Here is a 19,146-nt window from a genome sequence, read left to right on the forward strand (position 1 = left end):
TGTTTTCTGTGAGCAACTCTCAGTTCCACCCCGGGAGAGGGGAGGACCTGAGGAATCCAGTACGATAGTGAATGCATAGCTTCCGTTAGAGTAATGGCTTATGCAGAGCGCCAGCGAAAAATGATCATGTGCTTGAGAGCGGGGTTTGTGGGACGGGGTAGCCGCCCCTGCGGGGGTGGTGGTGTTTTGATCACATCATGGGCGACGCAGAAGGCGGCGGCTACGGGTGGCCTCGCTGTAACCTTGCTGAGCCTTGCTCTGACGGAGGAGCCTCCCCATATATAGCTCTTCCCCTGACTAGAAGGAAGAAAGGCGTTATCACAACTTAACCCTTTCTACAACCTCCAGTTTCAAACGAATATGACATAGGCTGACTGGCCGGACCCCATTTGTGCTGCTAAATCTTGGAAGTAATATGGTTAGGGTAGAAATAAAGTTTTAAAAAATGTGCATCCTGGCACTGGTGTAGCCAGCAGATCCACAACATCCATTTAAAGCACACCCAACACATGCTTAAAGCACATGGGTTCCAATGATACCTGGGAACTGTAGTTGCTTCTCGCAGAGCTCCAATTCCCATCACCCTTAAACTACAGTTCCCATTATTCTTTGGGGGAAGTCAAGTGCTTAAACTGCGTTAGATTTGCTTTAAATGTAGGGTGTGCATCTGCTTCCAGGCTTCGTGCACACTATCCATTAATGCACATGACATACCCCAAAGTGTTTCAAAGTTTCTCCTAGGTTTTGCTCATACTTTAAAAAGTATATTCTCAGCTCTGAGACTCCAGTCAGAGACATGTTTTTTTGCTGGTGCTGCAACCATTTACATAGTATTACGCCAACAACTGGACACTTAGTTACTTAGGTATATAGGAAGCTGCCTAATGCTGAGGCAATTGGTCCACCTAGAACAGTACTGGAGATGCCAGGGATTGAACTAGGGACCTTTTGCATGGAAAGCTTGTGTTCTACCATTGAGCTATGGTGTGAGACTGGTAATTGATCATTTACTGTACATATCTAAGAGTTTTATATCCCCTTATTGCAATGTATTTGCATTCCTCATACATTGAAATAACAAGCCTGCTATCATTTTAATGAGGCTATACTGCAAAAAAACCCTGATTATTTATAAGGCTAATACTTCCAATTCTAATTATGTTTATTTACTTATTTCCTAGTTCCTATGAGCGATGTGACAAATGTATGAGTGCTTACTGAAGGTATTCTGCTTGGTATGTGTGCACCTCCTTGTGTTTGATGAGATAGATCTTGGCACAAAATAGTCTGCAGTTCGTGCTTTTAATACTTTGTTGGCTGGATCCCAGAGGGAAGGATGGATGTCACGCAGGTCCTAATGAGATTGCATGACAGGAAAGATTGACCTACCTTGTAACACCAGGAGTAAGACGCCCCACCTGGATGGTGTGTGTGTATAGGTGTGCAATACCATGCACCCAATATCTATCCCAATTATATTCTTCTCACAGCAGCACAAATGATCTGGGAAAAGCAATTTTTTCTAAAGATAAGATGCTCAAGAAAACGGGGAAAATACCTGAGGCCTTTTGTTGGTATGTCTTTCTTTCTTTCTCTCCCTTTTTAACTCCCTTCCATGAGCTTTTAAAAAAATTAACAGTAATATTCACGAATGTAGCAATACAAATGTGCTTAGGTAAAGCGAAGTGTTTAATCAGTAGTTGCTGCAGGCAAAAAGTACATAAAGTGAAGTTAGCATTTATCTGTGAGGTGTTATGTCCAGGATTATAGAAGCTCAGAGACATTTAACTGCCATAGGGACTGAAGCAGACCTTAATTTTGTCTGTGCAACTGACAACTTGTGCATTTTCTCAAGAGAAAGAGGAAAACAACAAGAGTAACACCCACGTGCTTTTTAAGTCCCTTTTATCCATATGGCAGCAGGCTATTAAGAAGCTGCTGAGAAGTTCTGTATACGTTCAAACAGATGAACTTCTGTTCTCCAGAATAGCAGGATTAATGTCGCTCAGCATTACTCAGTTCAGTGTGCACATTGCTATCTAATTTGTTCATTATTGATTGCTGATGGTATAAATTGTCTCAATCAACAGTGGTAATTACATTTCCTAATATGTGCTATAGAGTTGTCTAATTGGAAATGCGCTGGCAAATATGCAAGAAAAAGAAAGAATATATAAACAGTGGAACAGCAACCCAAATAAACATGTGGAGAAAGTGTTGCAAGATTCAGAATGGGTTTTTATAAGGGTATAAGCTGAGTAAACAATTTTTAGTTGAGTTGATGAATCATATTTGTTTTGATTAATTGGCTAAAGCTGCACACGTTTGTAGGTGAAAAGGAGTTCTTTTAAAAATATTTATAAAATTATTGTTGAATCTAATAATTTTTAAGAAAAGAGAACACACCTGTTTGTTCCTGGACTAGTTCCAAGTTTGAGGGGGCCCTTAGCAAACTGCCCCCTTAAATCAGTGGCCTTCCTGACCGGCTTGACTGGTAGTAGCAATGACACAAAGCAGTAGGACTCCAATCACTATCAGGTTTTTTAAAATTTACTTCCTGAATTTATATCCCACCCTTTCTTCCAAAGGTAGCCTGCAATGGATATCTGAAAGCCACACGTTTAATTTCCTGCAATGCTCCAACTGGAGGCATTGTGGGAAATTTAGATGGCAGACAGGTGGAGGAAATTAAACAATTAAAGGGAGTTCCAGGGCAGGCATCAGCTGTGGACCATGCATAACAGCAGGCACCATCTCAAAAAAGGCAGTCATTTCTAGGTGTGAGAGAAGGGTATATGATAATTACCACCAGATATCCTTCAACTGCATCTGAGTTTTTGGTTTCTATTTAAAAGCACCAGGCATTCAGATTTTTCTTTGGAATACCTTTTAGAAATATCTAAACCAAATTTATTTGGGGTAATGAATTTAAAATTACAGGGACACTCAAAAGAGTTGTGAGTGAAGGTATTAATTGACCTCACTTGACTGAAATGCCAGCTGCAGAAATGGAAGATATTCGAACAGGGGGGCAAAGTCCTGTAATAAATAACTACAAAGGGAACGTCATTCATTTCTTCTCTTCCTCATTGAACAGAGGACTGTCTTTTCAGGGTGGAATACTTGAGAACTGGCCTTCTGTGGCTAAATCTCCTTTCTTATTACACTACTTCTGTAAAAGAGAGACGTGAAATCCATCCGACATAACCAATCTTCTGAACAGGGAGTAAGTACACTCTTTGTTCTTTCATTTGGTGTGGATAGTGGGTTTTAAAATGCAACAGCAAAGGAGAAATTGCTTCCTATAAGCCGCTCCACACAGAAGGGTTGAAAATTATCCTTCTCCATCTTAGTTATTTTTTATTAATTTATCACAGGAATATGGCCATTTGATGTGGACATATCGGATAAGAAAGTTATTACAGGCTGGGGCTGAACTTTAAGAGAGCAATCCTATGGAGCTAGGGGGAGAGGGTGGAGAATCCATGGGAAATCTATTGCCACTTCCTATGCCCTGCTAGCTTGAGTTGGCCAGGGCAGAAGATGGCGGCGGCGGGGGGAGTGTTTTCTCTTTCCCCCTTATACTAGTAGGAGGGAGGGAAATTACCTGCATCAGGTCTAGGGCTTTGTGTATTGTTTGACTTTGGTGTGTTGGAGGATCAAAGGGACTTGGGAACCTGTGGGTCCAAGGTTCCCCCTGATCCACCCTCAATGTGTTTTCAAACCCTGGTGTTTCCCCTCAGTGGTACATCCATGCCATTGAGCTTTTAGTGGGCATACTGGGAGCTCCTGACACAGCACCCACTTCAGGAACTTCCAAAGGTTCCACAGACAGCCCATAACTGATTGTAAGATTGCAGTCATGTTTTTTTATTTGTATTTTTTAAATAAAAATATGTGACAAAACTGTTTTAAAGTAAGCCGCATTGATCACAACTCATTTCTGAGTAATCAAAGGCCTTTAACCTTTAAAATATAAATTTTACAATAGTTGAATATGTGATAGGAATTTTATGGTCTTAGATATATGGTAATGTTCATAACTGCACATACATAGATCAACACAGGAAAGCCAACCTGGAACCATTTTGATTCCTAAACTGACCAAATCCTTTCTCTGCAAGGTTAAACTGGAAAAGCCTCCCCATTGTCTTTCCTCACAAATCCTGTCTCAAGGAGATGTCTGTTTGAATAAGGTGTGAGCCTGTGACCTGGCCCAGGAAATAAGTATTTTACCACTACAAAAGAATGGCCAGGCTCCCCAGGAAATCCAATCAAGTAACTTGCTAGACAGGAGATAAACAAGGACAAGAGAAAAACAACATTTAAATTTCTGTGATGTAGGTGGGATGTATCTGAGGGGTGGTCTTAGGTTACACCCCTTCTGTGATGTATGCATAATGTTTCTGGGGGTGGTCTTGATCTAGGATGGGAATTTCAAAAGTCTTTATAAGGCCTTGCAGGCCATTGTTCGGGGTCCTCTTCCTCTCCTGCGTGTGAGGGGAGTACCCTGTTGCAACAGATCAATAAAGATCAAGCTTACTAGCTGCTTTGCTTCTCAATATTCTCTGGTTGGCCTCTGTTATTTTCTCCTACCAATAGGGAACCTATGTAAGGACTCTATATGGGCTCTTGGATACCCCATAAGGGAAAAGGGCATATTTTTATTTACAACAAATAACAGAACTGCAATGCTCCAGAAAGGCACAATTTTAGCAACTATCATCTTGGAGGAAGATATGAATCAAGAAAACTAATTTTAAAATATAATTATTGGGGTGTTTTCAATCATACTCTTAATAATATTTGATTTACTTTTAATATTTGTAGCCAGACATCCTGTGTTACAAGGAATGTAAGTGCTATGTTCAAAAAGATAATCTGTTATTTAAAAAATGTTTCCAATGTCTTACCTTTGAGCCTTTGGCACCCAGTGATGTACCAAATAAAAATTTTATATTCAAATGCTTTATGTTTAATAATAAAAATACTATGTTAAGGTCAGAAACATGTAAGATTTCAGAGTTTCAGGTGAATATTCCTATTAAAAATTGTCACATAAGAGCAGTGTTTAACATATTGCTCTATGGAGTATTTAATCATTTGGGAAGAATGTTTTGATTTTTGAATGTTTAGGGAATAGATTTTACTCAGATTTGGAAACACTCCCCACTTTGTCTTGCTGTTAGGAGAAATGCGTCCCAAAATGTTGATAAATTATTGTTAGGAGAAAAAAAGAGAAATGGATAAACATTTATGGATTTGTCTCTTAAAGCCAGCAAGTACATAAAACATAATCTGGGATGATTATGCAGCCCATTAAATATATTTCCTACATCTAGCCTTGGTCTCACTTGCCACTTTTCCATCTGCCATACAAAGAATTCCCATTTGGTTTTTCCTCTAAACTTTGTAACCAATTTGTTAGTTACATATTGGATTATGATTTTTCTTGTCCCATGAAGATTTGACCTCCTTTTGATGTTTCTCTCCCTATGAACACAGGCTGCATGTATCACCCTGAAGCAGGATGGTTGTTTTCAGAAAAGTAAGTCTAGCCCTTCATCTTGGTGTGACACATCATATATACGTTGGGGGTGATGGTGCAGTTTAAGATCTGAGCTATATACAGTACAACACAAAACTGTCATAGCACAAAAGTAGCAAACTATAATACAGTTGCTATCTTACATCCAATGTGTGTTTATTTCCAAAAATATAAATGAGATAAGAGGATGTATCCCCAAGCTCCAACTCTGGGGTGGGGAGTGGGATTTTGAACCTACATACAGAGGGGAAATAGCTAACTGTCCCCACTCCCTATAGTTATTCTACTTAAATTTGCAGCCTTTGGTTTTGCTTAATTTTTTTAAAAAAATATTGAAATCCAGCGAGTGTGATGTGGAAATCACCTCTGGCAGTTGTTGCATGAGTCCATGAAGTACTGCAACAGCTGCTATATTTTACAATTGTTTGCCTATAAAAGGTAAGCTAATAAAATACTTTAAAGAAGAAATAGAAATAACAAAGGTTACCAGTAAACTGTTCCATAGTAATAAACCTTGGCAATGTGCAATTGCACCAGTGCTCTGAGAAAACAAAATGCTTATGAAATTGACCAACCAGGCCTTAAGTCAGAAAAATCAATAAGACAATCAAGAAAAAGAATTTGAGGTTAGACAGCTCTCACTCTCTGGCTTCTAACGGAAGACGTCCAACAGAAGATGAGAGGCGCGGGTGGGGGGGTGGCAGATTTTGGCGTCACACAGGGCACCACTGATATTTGAGACACCAAGGTCTGCCACTGCTTACACTTTGGCTATTGTCCTCTCTGCCAGCCAAATGAGGGAGGGCCTCCGCCCATTTGCCTTCTGGCACAGAGCCAGTTTCTTTTCTTACACTAACAAACATACTTAGGGCCATTCACCATACTTAAGACTTTACCAAGAAGCTTGCATGCTAGTTCAACAATGGAATCCTCCATTAGATTTTAAGCCTTGCTGGATTCAGGATTCAAGGAATTAGAAAGGACTCAGGCTTCATGCAGTCTAAACCCCCCAAACTCACAACATTATTAAAGAAGGAAATGTTAAATAGGTTGAAAAATTATCATAAGATCCATAGCAAAGGTTCCCACAGTTTAATCAACATCAAGTCGGAGGAATCGGTTCTCCAAAGCACAAGAAGTGTAACATATCCACAAATAAGTTAATGACTTTTATATCCTTTCTTCCACAAGGGTGACCATATATGGTTGGAGGCCTCTTCAGGAAGTGAGTTTAATGTGCCCATTGGGGCAGTTGTAAAGATTTCTGACTCTGGACGGTTCTTGCTGGAAGATGATGAAGGCAAGGTAGGTGTCACAACATTTATTCAACAGATGCAAATGTTTTACATAAAGCGAAAGAGCTAGAGATGGGTCTGAATGCCACAACCAGAGATCAAGTTATTCTTGGTCTTGATAGAAGTCTAGGATTCATAGCTGGAACTTTATGCAAATTAGTTATGCAGTGAGATGGGACAAACTGGAGGCCCATATCTGAACAATCTGTTCTTAAATAGTGTTTGAATGCGCATCTGAAATAATTTTGATCAATGGCCTGTCTCTAATGTGTCTCAAGGGTTAGTTCCTAGGAGTGACCTGAGGTGGTGTATAAAATCTAAGCTGATTAGTTAAAAGCACTTGTATTTAAGGAACACTGGATCATGGCTCGGAACATCTGCAATGTGCGGCCAATGCATCCCACTTCTGTCAAAGGAGTTGAAGATATGATACGCCTTGGAGACATGAATGAAGCTGGCATGGTACGCAACCTGCTTATCCGCTACAAGGAACACAACATCTATGTAAGTTAGAAATGTGACGTTTCATTGTCAAGTAATAATGTGAAATAAAAGCTTGTATTTTGTCTGATCACAGATTTTCCTCTCAGTGAATTAATCATCATTTTACTTTCCCTTCAACTGACATTAATTGATATCCAACAACAACCCCCCCCCAAAAAAAAAACCTAGTAGGGAATACTTCAATGTGATTGTAAGACTATTTAGATTTTTTTGATGAAGAAATCTGTGCATTTTGTTAAGTAAAATAAATATGTTCAATATACATTCTCTAAAAACATCAACAAAGGTGTGGGCAACCTATTTCTTTTGAGAACCATATGCCTTTGGTCTGACAGTTGCCATATGCCAGCAGCGATAGGCACAGCTGGTGATGGGCAGAGCCAGAGACAAAAGTGTCATGGAATAACTAATCAGGAATAAAAACCAGTGTGCTTCAGTTTTCACCATAGTTGCCTTAGAATCCTGCGAAGATCTACTCAGAAGTAAGCCCTACTGGGTTTATTGAGGTTAATCTCAAATAAGTTTACAGAGGCATTTTTTAAAAAAATTGTACACCTGTTCTGGAAAGCAAGTGAAACGAATTCCTTTCTGACTTTACTGTGCTTCACTCAAACACACTCAAATTGCTAGGGGCAGTTATCCCCCACAAAGCATAACAACAACCCCCAAAAGAAAAAAAATTAAGTACTGCTACTGTCACTTCCATTGTTTTCTGAGCCTACATGGAAAAGTGGTAAGGAAGAAACTCTGATGGGATGATGGAAGAATGGGTTTTACTAACTTTATTTGCAGTCTAGGGATAACAGAATTCTCCGTTTAAATGTGCCCCTGGACTACTGATTATGAATGATAAGAAAAATGTAGAGTCAAATGCAACATAGCACTAAGTGGGGTATGTGTACGTGAAATGAGTTCTGCTTGTGCAGTGAAATGCTCCCTCCCCTCGCATATCCCTTAAACCCATTCTGGAGATTCCTTCAATCCTCTACAGCAGCTTTAGGAGGAATGGGAGAAGAGTGAGGAAAGACCTGTTGTGCAGGTGGACATTTGTCCCTGCAGGCAACAACTTAGCCGACTCCTGCCCAAAATGTTTATATGATATGAATAATGTGTCCAATGCTGTCGACCCCTATAGTAGTGTATGACAGACTCTAAAGGCAGAGAGCTTTCATTCATTTATTCTGCTTTCTACTACATTTCAAAGGCTTCTAATCTACCTATACATGTTTTATGATACTTGATAAGGGCAGAGCATGAGGTGATGAGAATATTGTTTGGGGTTTGTGTCATAAGCATCTTAATTTATTTAGACCTACACAGGATCTATCTTGGTAGCTATGAATCCATACCAAGTGCTGCCACTATATACCATGGAACAGATTAGACTCTACTGTAACAAGAGGATTGGAGAACTGCCACCTCATGTCTTCGCCATTGCTGACAATTGCTATTTCAACATGAAGAGAAATAAAAGAGACCAATGCTGCATCATCAGGTAGAGGCAATTAGTAGAGGGAAAGTTTGATGCTATTCCAAAAAAGAATAGCTGGTAGGGTTGGGTGGGAGAGAAAGAGTAACATCTAAGGGAAGCTTCCTGGTGGGTGCTTATTGTGTTTCTCATGAATGCAGACTTTTTGCACTGCCGTCCAGTGGTCGTTGGCATCAAAATGTCAAACCACATTCGCCCTGCCCATTTAATCCAAAATTACCTTTTCCAGGGAAATTCTGGTAAATCAAAAAAACCACTTGCCAGCCACCTACCCATTTGTGATATCTTAATGATGTATCTGCAGTTCAAGCCCCCATATTGAACCACCGAGTGTAGAAATAAGGACAACGCCATTATTTTTATGGCACTTTGCTCCAATAGTTTAAAAGAAAAAGGCCTCTGGTCTAGAAGTGATCTGCCAGCTGTGGGCAGAGTCACTATGCTGGCTTCCGAGCAGGTGGGATCGGCTCTGTTGTTGCATTTCCATCACACTGACCTTGCTTCTTTCTCACCATGATGATAGGCAACAGTGACCCACCCGCTGGGATGCTAGCATAGTGGCTTTGCCCCACCCAGCAAGCTGCTTCTGCTCTGGTCCAGCTGTTTAGTTCATGTAGTGACCATGGGCTTGACTTTGATAGGTGTACAGTAAAAACTGACACATGCCCTCAAATGCCACACATTCGAAATGAGACAACGGTAATGCAAAAGAAGAGGAACACAGGTGTAGGCAAGAGGTATCAAAACACAGCTAAACAGTTGTTCAGAGACTATCCACTTTGTTGAAGTGTGATGATGGAAAGCAAAATTCACTCTTTTCCTGCAACGATTGATTTAAGGTTATTCAAGAGCAAGAAGAAACGGGCCACTTTTTATTCCAATTTGTCAAGAGAGTCCATCACTGAGTTCACCAGATTTGATATCTTATTTCAGTGGAGAATCCGGAGCAGGGAAGACCGAAAGCACAAAGCTGATTTTGCAGTTCTTAGCAGCTATAAGCGGCCAACATTCTTGGATTGAACAACAGATTCTAGAGGCCAATCCCATTTTAGAAGGTAGGCTACATAATGCCATTCACATGGCAGTTCATTCTATTTCCCTGACCTTTCCCTGACTGTTAATTTCTGCATTATATTTCAGCTTTCAGGAGATGTAAAAGTCACTTTTGAAAAACCAATGGATGTTTAGCACTCATGTTCATGTTATTTGATTCCAGAAAAAAATCTGTTTGCATGCCTCTTAACCCATAAAATTGCAGGAGTAAAATGAAGAAAGTTGGTGCTGTATACCAGTATAGCAGAAGCATTCATGTGCAAAAGGATGGTGAAGCAGTGACGTTGTCCAACGATGGTTTGTTGTTGTGACACACTATGCTCACTAGTGTGAATGGAATTTAGTTCAACATGCCAGTATATTGGTAAAAAAGCCACAGTTCTCTATCGCAGCAGGTGCTGCAGTGTGAAAGGAACATTAGAAAATGGAACAGAAGTACTAGCATTATAATCAGGAAAAGTAATGCAATATTCTGCACGTCTGAAAGCACCCCTAGAATGTACATCATATACAGTCATATCTACTGTTCAGTCTGGAGGTTCCACTTGCATTCCCTATTCAGCTATTAAATATATCAGGATGTCTTTATAGAGAAGGGCATGCAGTCAGCCTTTGCTGTCACACATAAGGAAAATATTGGGGAGAAAGTATCGTCCAGTTCTGGAATATTCTTAAAAAAATTGGAAATGGCACATACAGCTGTACTTTTAGATGGCTACACTGTAAACAATCAATATCTGGCAGAGGTTTATAGACTTTTAATGGTGTTTTAATCAGATTATTTTACTGAAATGTTTATACATTAAAGATGGCTCACCACCCTCAAGATCTTGGGATGTAAAAGGTAAAGGTACCCCTGCCCATACGGGCCAGTCTTGTCAGACTCTAGGGTTGTGCGCTCATCTCACCCTAGAGGCCGGGAGCCGGGGCCGTCCGCAGACACTTCCGGGTCACATGGCCAGTGTGACATCGCTGCTCTGGTGAGCCTGCACCAGCGCAGCACCACGGAACGCCGTTTACCTTCCCGCTATAAAGCGGTACTATTTATCTACTTGCACTTTAAGGGTGCTTTCGAACTGCTAGGTGGGCAGGAGCTGGGACCGAAAGACAGGAGCTCACCCTGCCGCAGGGATTCGAACCACCGACCTTACGATCGGCAAGTCCTAGGCACTGTGGTTTTACCCACAGCGCCACCCGCGTCCTGCATTCTTGGGATGTAGTTGACTATAAATCAAAATAAAATAAAATGAGCACCTCTTTGTGAAAAAGTACTTCTAAGTATCTTGGTGCCCTGAATGATTTCAAATAAGCAAAAGAGTGGCCCTCCCCTTCATGGTGCCATCTCACTCCCTTACAGCTTTTGGAAATGCCAAGACAATTCGGAATGACAATTCGAGTCGCTTTGGGAAATACATCGATATTCATTTCAACCAAAATGGAGTGATAGAAGGCGCTCGGATAGAACAGTTCCTTCTGGAGAAGTCTCGGGTTTGTCGCCAGGTAATTCAGAGCACGCATTTAATTGGGGCAGTGTTCCTGTTTTCATTTGTGCTGCTGTTATGTCTGTGGGGGTCTTATCGTTCTAGGCTCCTGAGGAAAGGAACTATCACATCTTTTACTGCATGTTAATGGGGATGAATCTGGAGCAGAAGAAGATGCTGAATCTGGGCACAGCTTCAGAGTACACTTATCTTACTATGGTAAGTTGTGTCATGGAATTCTACTCAATATTGATCCAGAAAAGAACTCCAACGTATACTTAGCAGAGTAAAAAACTTAAATGCATTGCAGGATTCCCCAAAAAAGGACCAGAGGCAATTGTATTTCATCCAGCAGAGCTTTACTTCTACTGAAGGCAAATGAGCATAATAGTCACAAATCCAATACTTTCAGGATTGGCACTGTCCACAAGAATTCCAGTTGCAGCAGACTCAACTTAAACTTACAATAACTTATAAGAAGACTAAAACTTAACATGAAGCATACTATATACAGAACACCACACAGAAGGAAAGAGAAATAGAAAAGGAGTGAAACCCAGGCTCCTTCTGGCCTATTAGTACTGTCAGCATGACCTTGACAGAAAGAGATAACAGGAGCAGTTTAAGCCAGCTGTACTCAGCTTCCCTGAAGGATAACCCAAACATCACGAGTCTTCTGCTTGTTTCTTTCACAGAGCAGCTTTCAAAACCCTCTTAAATTAATTAGAATAGGAAAGATCTCTCACATCAGATCAATACTTTCTGTACTAAGAAATGCAAACTGACAAGTTGTGCCTTATGTCTATCAGTGAACCTGGTCCTTACCAGCCATTTCACACCAGTACAAGCATACAGCACACAGAGGCTTTTCCTCCCGCAAAGTTTAAAGTTTACACATGTATTTCCATGCATTTTTATATACCCTACAGGGAGGAAAGCTAGAGGAAGAGGCAATTTAGAGCAGAGAAACAGGAGTGTGGAGTGGGGGAAGAGTTCACACACCCCACGCTCCCCGCTTTCACTCCTGCTTAGTGAAGCAGTTAATAAAGTAGAAAAGAACTCCCAGGTGATAGTTTTATGTATTTGCATAAAGCATGTACTTTGGCCTTTGGGCACTTTTTTCCATTGAGCATCTGCAAACCATTCTTAGATGAGAAACAGAAACCCAGTTGCCATTCCCCTCCCCCCTTTAGAAAGACATACATGAAAGTGAAATGTTTATGAAGGGAATGTGGTACTAAAAAGGAAGCACTCTTGTCTGCTCTGAGCACTTCCCTAAATTGGAGAGGGAAAGCTTCACCGGCTATCACAGAATGAGAATGTCATTTGCTAAAGGACACATATTTTCTTGGACATCAGTCACACTGATTAATATTCAGTTACAGCTGATTAATATTCTGCAGCCTTTTAAATGTGTCTCTGGGAAGGGGGGGTTATTGTTTTGCTGTTTTAATTATTTACTTGTGTTTTTATCTTGTATTTTATTCTGTGAACCGCCCTGGGTTCCTATGATGAAGGGTGGTATATAAATTTAATAAATAAAATATAATAAAAATAATAATAAAAAATATGAAGCAAGTAGAAATAAATCTGATAACTAGGCAGGGCAACATTTACTACTGGAATTCAAAGATTGCCTATTGCATAAAAGGTCTGAAGGTCTTTGTGGCTCATGAGGAAGTACAGAAAAAATACACACACACACATATAGATTAGATTAAAAGGGAAACACACAGTAGAATGCATTTTGCTTTGTGTTTGTTTGTTTGCTTATGGGTACAGATGGAAAAGAGGAGACTGAGAGGAGATACAATAGCTATCTTCAGATATCTTAAGGGCTGTCACATGGAAGAGGGAACATGCTTGTTTTCTCCTGCTCTGGAGGGTAGGACTTGAACCAATAGCTTCAAGTTATAAGAAAGGAGATTCTGACTAAACATTCAAAAAAACCTTTCTGACAGTAAGAGCTGTTTGGCTGTGGAACAGACTCCCACAAGAGGTGGTGGACTCTCTTTCCTTGGAGGTTTTTAAGCAGAGGTTGGATTGCCATCTGTCATGGATGCTTTAGCCGAGATTCCTGCCTTATGGTGGGTTGGACTAGATGACCATTGAGTCCCTTCCAGCTCTAAGATTCTGTGATTCTATGCCAATTTTCTTAGCTGTAAATGTATTGTGTGCACACAATCTCTGAGGACTAAGGCTCTGAGGAGAGGCTTTGGTGAGGAGGGGAGGGGCAGGCGGCTTTGGCAAGGTGTGATGGGAGGGTGTGTGGCTTTGGCAAGGGATGTAGGGAGGTAGGTGGGTTTGGCGAACAAAATAAGCAAGGTTACAGCCCCTAGTTTATACATATACGGATTGAGCATAGGTGAACTGCCAATCTTCCCAGTGAAAGGAAATCTGCTTGGCTAAGGTTCACAAGTCAGTTTAGCAATCTCCTTTTGCAACCAGATTCACAGAATCGCGATACCATCCTTGAGAGATCATTCAAACGAACCACCCCATATCATTACGGTATAAAAATGTCACCACTGTTCTGTCTTCCAGGGGGACTGCACTTCCTGTGAAGGCCGTAATGATGCTAAGGAATATGCTCATATTCGCTCTGCCATGAAAATCCTGATGTTCTCTGATTCTGAGCACTGGGACATAAGCAAACTGCTGGCAGCCATTTTGCATCTGGGGAATATGGAGTTTGAAGGTAAGTCCAGCGTGTGCACCTACACACAAACACACACTGACCAAAGAGGAGAAAATAGGGGTTAATGGAATTACCAGACTATACCTTGAGCAGAAAACAACATTTTGTTATCTAAATAAGAAAGTGCAGAGGAATGTAGATACATTACTCTGAAAAGGACTTTCTTTATTATACATACTGTTAAGATGAATGCTTTGTGATACTTGTGTGTAGTGTAGGGGGGGAATATTTTAGTTGGATAAGTTGGATAATTCAAAGTTTTATTTCACACAGTTACCACAGAACAGATTGCCCATATGTGGAAAAGCAAGAAAGCAATGAATGACGCATGGGGTGTTTCTGTAGTGATCTTCAGGGATCAACATTTTGAGAAGTGGGCAGGGGATGGCAGGTATATTTGTAAGGATCCCATCTACCACAGTTGAAAAAAAATAATCACCATTTTAATTACTGGCACTGCTTAATGTCTGTACAGTATATTACATTTCCATGTAAGAAGGTTCAGGGACCATACCTTAAGGGGCATCTCCCATTTTCCACATGGATTATGAACACAAATACCCTGGTATCAGGGAGATTACATTATTCCTCTTCTGTTGTTACTTTTTTAGCCTAATGGCTGCTTCTTGAATGAGAAAAAGTATGTTACATGCTTTATGTTATAAATGATCACCAAGCTTTACCTTTTCCTTTATCTAGCTGCTGTGTATGATAATTTGGACTGTTGTGCTGTACTGGATTCTGCACACTTTTCCATTGCAACTAAACTGCTTGAGGTATTGGCGTTGCGCATGAATATTATTTATTTACTTATTTCATCCCTACAACCTTTCCTCCAAAGGAACTCAGGGCAGTGAATATAGCTTCCCACTCCATCGCAAGTGGTGTGGGCTTCATGGATGAGTGGGGATTTGAACCTGATCTCCCAGCTACTAATTTGACATTCTAACCACACTGTATTGCATTGTCCCCTGCCAGTTTCCCCCCGTTTTTGTAGCACACTTTTTACTATATTGTCTTCTCTGCTTAGAGATCACATCTTGTGCTCTCATTGCCACCAGCCACTGCTATGATGGCAGGCTTGCCTTGCCTTGCCCTGCTTTCTATTAAAGGTAAAAGTAAAGGACCCCTGACAGTTAAGTCCAGTTGCAAACAACTCTAGGGTTGCAGTGCTCATCTCGCTTTACAGGCCAAGCGAGCCAATGTTTGTCCGCAGACAGTTTTTCCGGGTTATGTGGCCAGCATGACTAAGCCGCTTCTGGCAAAACCAGAGCAGTGCACGGAAACGCCGTTTACCTTCCCGCCAGAGTGGTATCTATTTATCTACTTGCACTTTGACGTGCTTTTGAACTACTAGGTTGGCAGGAGCTGGGACTGAGCAACGGGAGCTCACCCCATCGCGGGGATTTGAACCGCTGACCTTCTGATCGGCAAGCCCTAGGCTCAGTGGTTTACACCACAGCACCACCCACATCTCTATTAAGTGACTTTATATCCCTTCTCTTGAAGGAGGCGCTCCCCTTTCTCGCCAGATCTCCTATATCTACAGAAAATGACACAATTCAATTGTCATTCCTACAGGTGGATTCCGGGGAACTCCACAGCAGCCTTACAAACCACTCAATCATCATCAGGGGAGAGAGCGTCTCTATGCCCCTAAGTGTAGCCCAGGCTGCTGATGTGAGAGACGCCTTCGTAAAGGTAAAGGAGATAAACAGCTCTCCCCATGTGTGGTTCTCAGTTATGTTTTGTAAACAGCTTTGAGGTTTTCTTACAATGAGGCAGTGCATACATTTTATGAATAGATAAATAAAATAAAAATGATAAGGTTGTACTTGTCATTGAAGTTTAATAACAGTCTAAAGACAAAATCTTACAAACAATGTCCTGTTTGGTATTCCAGTTTTATCATCTGATTTATTAAGGAAGTTTGAATCTATATGAGCCTACAGCTATAATTCTCTTTCTTGGCTCTCATCCATGGGCTTACTGTCTCATGGTGAATGTTGCATGTTTTTATTGATGTCAGTGGAGCTGGTATTTCAGCACAGAATGGCAGAATGTGGAGGGAGAGGGATGGCATATTGGCATCTATGGATGTTTATTTATTTATTGCAGCTTCTTGTTGCTGTGTGCATGACATTTACTGCAACCTGATGGTTTGGTGGTTGAGATGTGATGAAACAGGTTTGTACAGTGTGAAAGGAACATTAGAAAATGGGGCAGAAGCACTAGCCTTATAATCAGCTAAACCAATGCAATGAACCCCACATGTGAATGCAACTTGTGTTAAATACCATGCTCTTATGCACCTTTTCTTTACCCAGGGGATCTATGGACTCCTCTTCCTCTGGATAGTTAATAAGATCAATACTGCAATTTACAACCCACCATCTCAGGGTCATAAAAAAACATGCAGGTCCATTGGGCTACTGGACATCTTTGGCTTTGAAAATTTTACCACTAACAGGTATGACATTCAAGTTTTAACTGTTTTGTGGGATGTTTTGAGAAATAGCACACCATGTCAGAAACAAATTGTAACCATTAGTATTGATGGAAGTTATATTTTAAGTTAATTAATTTCCACACTGAAGATGATTGAGGTCCACTGATACAGCTTCATGCTGAAGTGAAAGTGTGTGGTGTTTGTTACTTGCCCTTGATATATGCTAGATTTCATGAGAGCTGCCTGGTGAGTCAAGATTTTTAGTGGATTAATCATTTGTCTTTTAATTGGTTACTCAGCCAGTTGTATTTCTCATTAAGTGTATATTTTACCCAGACCTCAATATCTGAAGGCTATGAAGGACCAGAAGGGAAGATTATATTAATAATATAAATGTTCACGATAAATAAGAAATAATTGTGTCCCTGCAGTTTTGAGCAGCTGTGCATCAACTTTGCCAATGAGCATCTCCAGCAGTTCTTTGTAGCGCATGTCTTCAAGCTAGAGCAGGAGGAATACTTGGCTGAGCATATCACCTGGAGTCACATTGACTTCACAGATAACTGTACCGCCTTGGAAGTGATTGCACTCAAACCCATGAATATTGTGTCACTCATTGATGAAGAAAGCAGGTTCCCTAAGGTGAGTATTGTGGTTTTTCTCCAGGCTGCCACAGGGAATTAGCTTTGTTTTTATTTCTTCTGTTGCTATATTGTATTGATTTGTGTTGCATGTTGTGAATCTAGCTGTGTAGCTTGGCTCTCTTGCTTTAAACATCTGGAGCTATTTGCTGTGCAGGCAACCTAATAGAGACCCCTCAGGTTTCTGTATCTCTAAAATATTTCCTGACTCTAAAAATGTTGTTGCCACATTGTCGCAACTCAGGAAGTCTTTTGCCACACATTTTCCTTGTTTTGAGCACGTATTAGCATCCTCCCCGACCCACTTTAATCTCATGTTGTGGTTTGCTTCCAGGGAACAGACACAACCATGTTGCACAAAATCAACAATCATCATTGCAGAAGCAAAATCTACATTCCACCAAGAAGCGTCCATGACACAGTCTTTGGTATCAACCATTTTGCTGGTGTTGTTTATTACCAGTCTAAAGGTGAGTCAATAATAAAAGTTCCCTGTCCCAGCATTATATCATCTATCAATTCAAAGAGAGTTCCTTTTTCCCTAGTTTCAAATCCTGCAGATTGATACTGACAAACTAATTCTTGGTTCATAAACAGCTGTTTCATTCCTTTACTGAAGTGGTGTGGTAGGCAGGGTCCATTTCAATGGAGTGGGAATGGCCACTATCAAAGAGAGAGGAGGGAGAATGGCCAAGGGAACGCAGTACGATACTGAGATTGGCATCAAGCAGAAAGGCTTGATTTACCTTGCTTCTCCTTTCTTACAGGTTTTCTCGAGAAAAACCGTGACATGCTTAGCTCTGACATCCTGCAGTTGGTTCATTCATCCAAAAACAAATTCCTCAGACAGGTCTTTCAGGTGGAGACACCTGTGAATGTGATTCCTTTTGGCCGTGGGAGCATCAGGCATCTAGGAGTAGATCCCACCCTCAAGGTTAGCTGCCCCCCAGCACTGACTTGAAATGTAGATGTCCTCCCAGCCTCTATTTCTTAGACATTCTAGCTGCACTTTGCCTTCTGTGTCAATTTTTTAAGCCTTTGCCATATTTTAAATGTATAATAGTAGGAATGATCCCAAGTTATTTATATTAGATAAGGCTGCTTTATCCTATAATTCAGAAAATACTTTCCAAGTTAGAATAAGTGGTTTGGTCAGAATATGCAGTTTTGTTTTCCTAGGGTTACCAGATTCAAAACAGGAGAGTAGAAATATATAGCAAGCAAAGCATCTTTTACAGTTACAATCACTCCTAGACTGCATACACACTTTATCTTTAAAGCACTTTCAAAGCATATTTCCCTCCCTCAAGAAATTCTGGTCACTGTAGTTCCAATTCCCAGCAACCCTTAACAAACTACAGTGCTCAGAATTCTTTGAGAGGAAAAGGGTGCTTTGAATGAGCTTTGAAGATACAGTGTGTATGCAGTCTAGGAGTGATTGTTATAGTTTGAAGTCATAGTTTGTACACAACCTTGGCCTGTTGTGAGGGGATGGGGTCCCCTGCAATTCTTGTATGACAGGTATGGGGAAGATCTGCATGTTTATTGACTGCAAAGCAGTGGCTGAGGAGGAGCAAGCCCAGTCCAACTAGTGCAGGTGTTACAATTTTGCAGTCATAGCACTGGCAAATCAGGATGAAGCATTTCTAAGCATTTAGCCAGTGTGATGAAGTGGTTAGAATATTGGCCCTAAACCAGGAAAACCTAGGCTTAGATCCCTACTCACCTGTGAAGGTCATTGGGTAATCTCAAACTAGCCAACATCTCTCAGACACAAGGTTATTATGAGGATAAAATGAGATAACATCAGTCTACATTGTCCTCAACTATTTGGAGAAAGGATATGCGGTGGCTGTGCAAATTCGCAGCCATCATGTTGTAATAGCATTGCAGGGACATTATTGCAGTGTTGTGCCAATGCAAGTGTTTAGGATTTATCCACATGATGCTCTTTTCAGATTTCCCCCTGCACTATCTTCAATCTAACT

At 40.8% G+C, this 19,146-nt stretch overlaps 1 protein-coding gene across 4 annotated transcripts in view; it reads left to right on the forward strand.

The window, feature by feature from the left end:
- Positions 1-1,054: 1,054 nt before the first annotated feature.
- Positions 1,055-19,146, forward strand: part of MYO7B (myosin VIIB) — a 61,460-nt gene continuing 43,368 nt past the window's right edge. Inside the window, exons 1-16 of one of the 4 annotated variants that reach the window (XM_082225182.1) lie at positions 1,055-1,574; positions 3,098-3,226; positions 5,506-5,548; positions 6,740-6,853; positions 7,195-7,347; positions 8,658-8,842; positions 9,770-9,891; positions 11,247-11,389; positions 11,476-11,589; positions 13,915-14,068; positions 14,768-14,844; positions 15,650-15,769; positions 16,396-16,538; positions 16,949-17,159; positions 17,493-17,628; positions 17,926-18,092. In XM_082225182.1, coding sequence (XP_082081308.1) covers positions 5,531-5,548; positions 6,740-6,853; positions 7,195-7,347; positions 8,658-8,842; positions 9,770-9,891; positions 11,247-11,389; positions 11,476-11,589; positions 13,915-14,068; positions 14,768-14,844; positions 15,650-15,769; positions 16,396-16,538; positions 16,949-17,159; positions 17,493-17,628; positions 17,926-18,092 — 1,857 coding nt within the window. In that variant the 5' untranslated portion in view covers positions 1,055-1,574; positions 3,098-3,226; positions 5,506-5,530. The remainder of the gene's footprint in view (positions 1,575-3,097; positions 3,227-5,505; positions 5,549-6,739; positions 6,854-7,194; positions 7,348-8,657; positions 8,843-9,769; positions 9,892-11,246; positions 11,390-11,475; positions 11,590-13,914; positions 14,069-14,767; positions 14,845-15,649; positions 15,770-16,395; positions 16,539-16,948; positions 17,160-17,492; positions 17,629-17,925; positions 18,093-19,146) is intronic. The other 3 variants (XM_082225180.1, XM_082225181.1, XM_082225183.1) reach the window with 3 other exon arrangements.

The sequence above is a fragment of the Podarcis vaucheri genome, assembly GCF_965113315.1.
Source record: "Podarcis vaucheri genome assembly, chromosome: 5".
In the NCBI taxonomy this organism is placed as follows: domain Eukaryota; kingdom Metazoa; phylum Chordata; class Lepidosauria; order Squamata; family Lacertidae; genus Podarcis; species Podarcis vaucheri.